This window comes from Psammomys obesus, unplaced genomic scaffold, assembly GCF_907164565.1.
Source record: "Psammomys obesus unplaced genomic scaffold, mPsaObe1.curated_primary_1811, whole genome shotgun sequence".
NCBI classification, from domain to species: domain Eukaryota; kingdom Metazoa; phylum Chordata; class Mammalia; order Rodentia; family Muridae; genus Psammomys; species Psammomys obesus.
The window spans coordinates 18,300,448-18,305,794 of record NW_026585689.1 but is presented as its reverse complement, the minus strand read 5'-3'; the positions used below and the strand labels follow the sequence as shown (position 1 = coordinate 18,305,794).

Below are 5,347 nucleotides of genomic sequence, written 5' to 3'. Positions count from 1 at the left end.
AATCAGTTCATGTCAGAGGCAGTCCCTGTTCCTATTACAATGGAACCCACTTGTATACTGAACTGCCATGGGCTACATCTGTACAGGGGTCTTAGGTTATCTCCATGCATAGTCCTTGGCTGGAATAGCAGTCTCAGGAAAGACCCCTGTGCTCAGATTTTTTTTGGTTCTGTTGCTCTCCTTGTGGAGTTCCTGTTCTCTCCAGATCTTACTCTTTCCCACTTCTTCTTCTTCTTCTTCTTCTTTTTTTTTTTTTTTTTTTTTTTTTTTAACAGATCTTGCCTCAGGTTTATTTGTAAAAACAGCATAGGACACTGGTCATCTGTAAACAGTGTGTAGGTGGGTGTGTCACACCAGTCTGTCTGTCTTCACATTAGTAGAACCATTTCCTACGGGGCCTTCACAGGGGCCTGGACACCTTTGGGAGCCTGAGCTGGAGCTGGAGCCTTGCCCTTTGCTGGAGCTGTGGCCTCTGCCTTGGTTTGAACCTTGGGCTTTGATTTGCAGAGCCTATGACGCTTAGCCATGTAGCTTCGAATCTGCTTCCCAAGCTTGGGGTGAGCGATGAAAGCCAGGCAGCTGAGTTTGCGGCTGGGGGCCTTTGGCATCTTGGGTTTAACAGCTGCAGGCTTCACAAGGGCCTTGATGGCCTCTGCTCGCGCACTCATTGCCTTTGCGTTGTTTGCTTGCATCTTCTTCAGGCCTTTCTTGTTGTGCTTCTTGGCAAAGCGCATGTTCCTCAAGAATTTGGGGTTCACCCTCTTAAGAGATTCGTATCGTTGTGACCAGGGTTTCTTGATGCCATTTCTGTGCCATTTGCGGGACTGGTTGTGTGTAGTGTTGTTCTTGGACTTGGCCATGTTTGCACAGTAACCCATGGCTCTGTTTCCCACTTCTTTCTTAAGATTCCCTGCACTCTGCCCAAAGGTTGCCCATAAGTTTCAGCATCTCCATTGACAGTCTGCAGGACAGAGCCTTTCAGAGGTCCTCTGTGTCAGGCTCCTGAATTGTTCCCTCTTTTCTCCTTCTTCTGATGTCTATCCTCTTTGCCTTTCTGGATAGGAATTGAACATTTTAGCAAGAGTCCTCCCTCTTGATTAGTTTCTTTAGGTGTGCAGATTTCAGTAGGTTTATCCTATATTATATGTCTATATGAGTGAGTATATACCGAGTGCATCTTTCTGCTTCTGGGATAGCTCACTCAGGATGATTGGGAAAGGATCTTCACCAACCCTATATCTGACAGAGGACTAAAATCCAGTATATATAAAGAACTCAAGAAGTTAAACAGCAAAAAAAAAAAAAAAAAAAATCAAGTAATCCAATTAAAAAATGGAATACAGAGATAAACAGAGAATTCTCAATAGAGGAATATTGAATGGCAGAGAAACACTTAAAGAAATGCTCAACTTCATTAACCATCAGGGAAATGCAAATCAAAACAACCCTAAGATTTCACCTTACACCCATCAGAATGGCTAGGATCAAAAACTCAAGAGACAACACATGCTGGAGAGGTTGTGGAGAAAGGGGAACCCTCCTTCACTGCTGGTGGGGATGTAAACTTGTACAACCACTCTGGAAATCAATCTGGCGCTTTCTCAGACAACTAAGAATAATGCTTCCTCAAGATCCAGCTATACCACTCCTAGGCATATACCCAAAAGAGTCTCAAGTACACAATAAGAACATTTGCTCAACCATGTTTGTAGCAGCCTTATTTGTAATAGCCAGAAGCTGGAAACAGCCCAAATACCCCTCAGTGGAGGAATGGATGCACAAATTGTGGTATATCTACACAATGGAATATTACTCAGAAATAAAAACAAGAAAATCATGAAATTGGCAGGTAAATGGTGGGATCTGGAAAAGATCATCCTGAGAGAATTTTCTAAGCAGAAGAGAATGAAAAGAGAGTTGAAAACCCCACAAAACCAGGTATTTATCCTCAAAGAGCAACAGATTAGTTAATTGTCCTCTGTAGAATGTTTGTGACCATAGCCTTTTATGGCTGAGCCATCTCTCCAGAATCATCTATAACATAAAAATTCATTTCATCTTCTGCTATCCAATGGTCCTGTTTTTCTACTCACATTCTTTTGTATCTATTTTTGTTGTATGGAAGAATAAAATAGAGGGAAACAAGACACATAGCATGAAACATTTTACCAAAACTATTTTGAGAACTGTGAGCAGGCAAACTACATTGGCTCAAAGAACCCACTTATAAGTCTTCTGGTTAGCTCTGTTAAATTCTTATATTCAATAGCTATAAATATATCGCATTGATGCTCAATAAATGACTAAGACTCAGTGTAAGTCTATACTAAGAATTACTGTTCATTCAACAGAACAGAAAGGATATTTATTTCTTTGACATTTATCCTAAGTACTAGACAGCTATTATAGATTATCCAAGCTTCCACCTTGTTCTACAAAGTTTCATGTTACACAGATAATAAGATACATGCCAAAATAGTATTGCTAAGAGAAATTCTATTTCAACTAATTCTCTACATCTTATTTCCCTCTGATTCTGCTTAGCATCTTTTAAATTTGTTGATCTAAGAGATGATCTGTGAATGTTAATTCAAGACAATCCTTGACACTTATCATTCTTTCATTCAACCAATATTTGCCATTGCTTATTATGTGTGATGAGTATTGTTTGGAACACCTGTGATACACAGCTGAACTAGATAAGCAAATAATATATATGTATATAGATTATAATATACACACACATGTCCATTTTGGCCTTAAACTACACTTGCTATGTAGTTGAAGATCTCCTCAAATTTCTGATGGTCCTGCTTCTACTCTCATGAGTACTGAGATTATAGTCATGGGCCACCATGCCTGTTTTATGTGGTGTTGAGGTTTAAACTCATGTTTTATGTATGCTAGGCATGTACTTTGGACACAGAACTAAGACAAATTGAGTTGGACTTAACCCAATAACCTCCTCCTTGAAGACTAGCTTTTGTAGTACTGGAAGGAGCTGTACAAACTGCTAAGGAAGAAAAAAAAATCAATAGTTCAGCTAGCTGTGATACCTATGAATACAATGATTGACATGGCAAGATATCCCTAAGGGTACAACAGTGGCGCTTATATCTTGGTGGTAACAAACAGCTGTCTAATTGGATTTAGGGCCCACTCAGCAGTACGGAAAGCATGCCTGGTACTGGGAACAGTACTGTTTATAGTTTGTGAGATCATGGATCTTAGAGGAGAACTCAGTACTGACATTTTCTTAAACCACTCTAATTCCTAACTGCATTTTAAGTAAATTTTTCCCACAGATAAGTGTAGCTCTCACCCCTCATTAAAGAAGCTTCTTTTTACAATAGTCTGAGACCATTATAAAAAGCCAAACTTGACTAAAATGCAGAGAACAATTGACCATGGGTACTTATCCCCAAGTGACACATGTACAACACAGTTCCTAGACCTAAGGCTCAGGGAACATTTCAAAAGAGAGGACAGAAGAACTGTTAAGAGCCACAGGAATAAAACAACTGCTGTAAGACAGTGTATCCTAGACAGTGTATCCTAGATATGATAGGAACGGTAGCTGTCATTTCTACCCCCGAATATGGCTGCCTTAACAAAACTTAAAGACAAACCAATAGACATGCTAACATGGAAAGAGGAAATCTCATGGTGTCCCAACCCTAGGTGAAGAGATACAAGCAGTTAACGACTGCTGAGAGAGAAAGAATTAGTCTTCCCTAGAAATGAGCCCCCTATTTGGTTATCTGATACCAACTGGTCAGTTCTAAGAGCATATACATGAAGGGACTCAGCAGGCAGCACCTATATATTTATTGTTATATTCAACTTAACAATATCAACTAAAGAACCAGGGGCCATGAATATAAGAGGGGATGGGAGGGCAAGAGAGAGGTTTGAGAGAGGAGAGAAAGGGGGGAGACACTGCAATTAGAAATAAAAGAGATGAAATTTCACATAAAGCAAAATGTTCATATTTATTTAAGTTTCTGTTTGGCTGATTAGAAGGCAGTTAGTGAGCTGAATCACTTATTAAATCATTCCTTTATTTACTTGCTTCCTTATTCATGCATCAGAGTTTTTTTTTTTTTTAATGATACTTCACTGCAATCTGTAAAAGAACAAGACTGTCTAAAAATTGCCTAAAAACTGACTCAGGAACAGGTATAGTTAACCAAGCAATTACAAGAGGCTGAACTATTGTTTCAAAATTTGTGGCAGTACTGGATGGCTATTTGGAGTTAAGTTTTCTGAGCAACAGTTTGATATTAAGTAGAGGGTACACAATGAAGCTTTTATATTGGATTGTTGATGAAAAACAAAGCTCTTACCTTGAAGGAAAGAAGATAGCAATTATTCTGTAGCCAATTATGAGTGACCAAAGAATATGGATGTAGTTTGTCTCCCAAGCCATATTCCAACATAATAGTTTATGATGTTTCTACAGATATATTTTTGAAAAAGGAAGTCATGAATCAAAGCATTTCTTAAATATTGAACATCTAAATGTATGTGATAGCATACTACATGAAATCTCCTCACTCAAATACTTTATGATGGCATTCTACCTTTCAGGTTAGTAGACACTGTTTCTTTTTTCTTTTTAATTTATTTTTTATATTAATCACAGGTTATTTACTTTGTATCCCAGCCATAGCGCCCTCCCCCCTTCCCTCCTAATCCTTATTTTCTCCCTGCCCCTTTCCAAGTCCACTAATAGGGGAGGACCTCCTCACCTTCCTTCTGACCATAGCTTATCAAGTCTCTTCAGGCCTGGCTGCAATGTCTTCTTCTGTGGCCTAGCAAGGCTGCTCCTCCTGTGGGTAGGGGGTCGAAGAGCTTGCCGTTGAGTTCATGTCAGGAATAGTCCCTGTTCCCCTTATTAGAGAACCCATTTGGACACTGAGCTACCATGGGCTATATCCGAGCAGGGGTTCTAGGTTATATCCATACATGGTCCTTGGTTGGAGAAACAGTCTCATGAAATACCCGTGTGCCCTGATATATTTGGTCCTTGTGGGGCTCCTGTACTCTCCAGGTCTTACTAACTCCTCCTTCTTTCATATGATTCCCTACACTCTGTCGAAGCTTTTATTATGAGTCTTAGTATCTGCTTTGATACACTGCTAGGTAGTCTTTCAGAGGCCCTGTGCTGTAGGCTCCTGTCCTGTTACTTGTTTTCTCCTACATCCAACGTCCATCCCATTTGTCTTTCTAAGTGAAGATTGGTCATCTTACCACGAGTCCTCTTTCTTGTTTATTTTCTTTAGATGTATAGATTTCAGTATATTTATCCTATCTTATAGGTCTATATAAGTGAGTATATACCATG

General features: G+C 39.5%; 1 protein-coding gene across 1 annotated transcript; it reads right to left on the bottom strand.

Moving 5' to 3' along the window:
• Positions 1-389: 389 nt before the first annotated feature.
• On the bottom strand, positions 390-860 carry LOC129667292 (60S ribosomal protein L29-like). The gene has a single exon (XM_055594860.1). The coding sequence runs from the start codon at positions 858-860 to the stop codon at positions 390-392; it is 471 nt and encodes a 156-aa protein (XP_055450835.1).
• Positions 861-5,347: the final 4,487 nt, after the last annotated feature.

Coding starts and splice junctions, on each gene's coding strand:
- LOC129667292 (XM_055594860.1), bottom strand. CDS start 860: ATGGCCAAGTCCAAGAACAACACTACACACAACCAGTCCCGCAAATGG.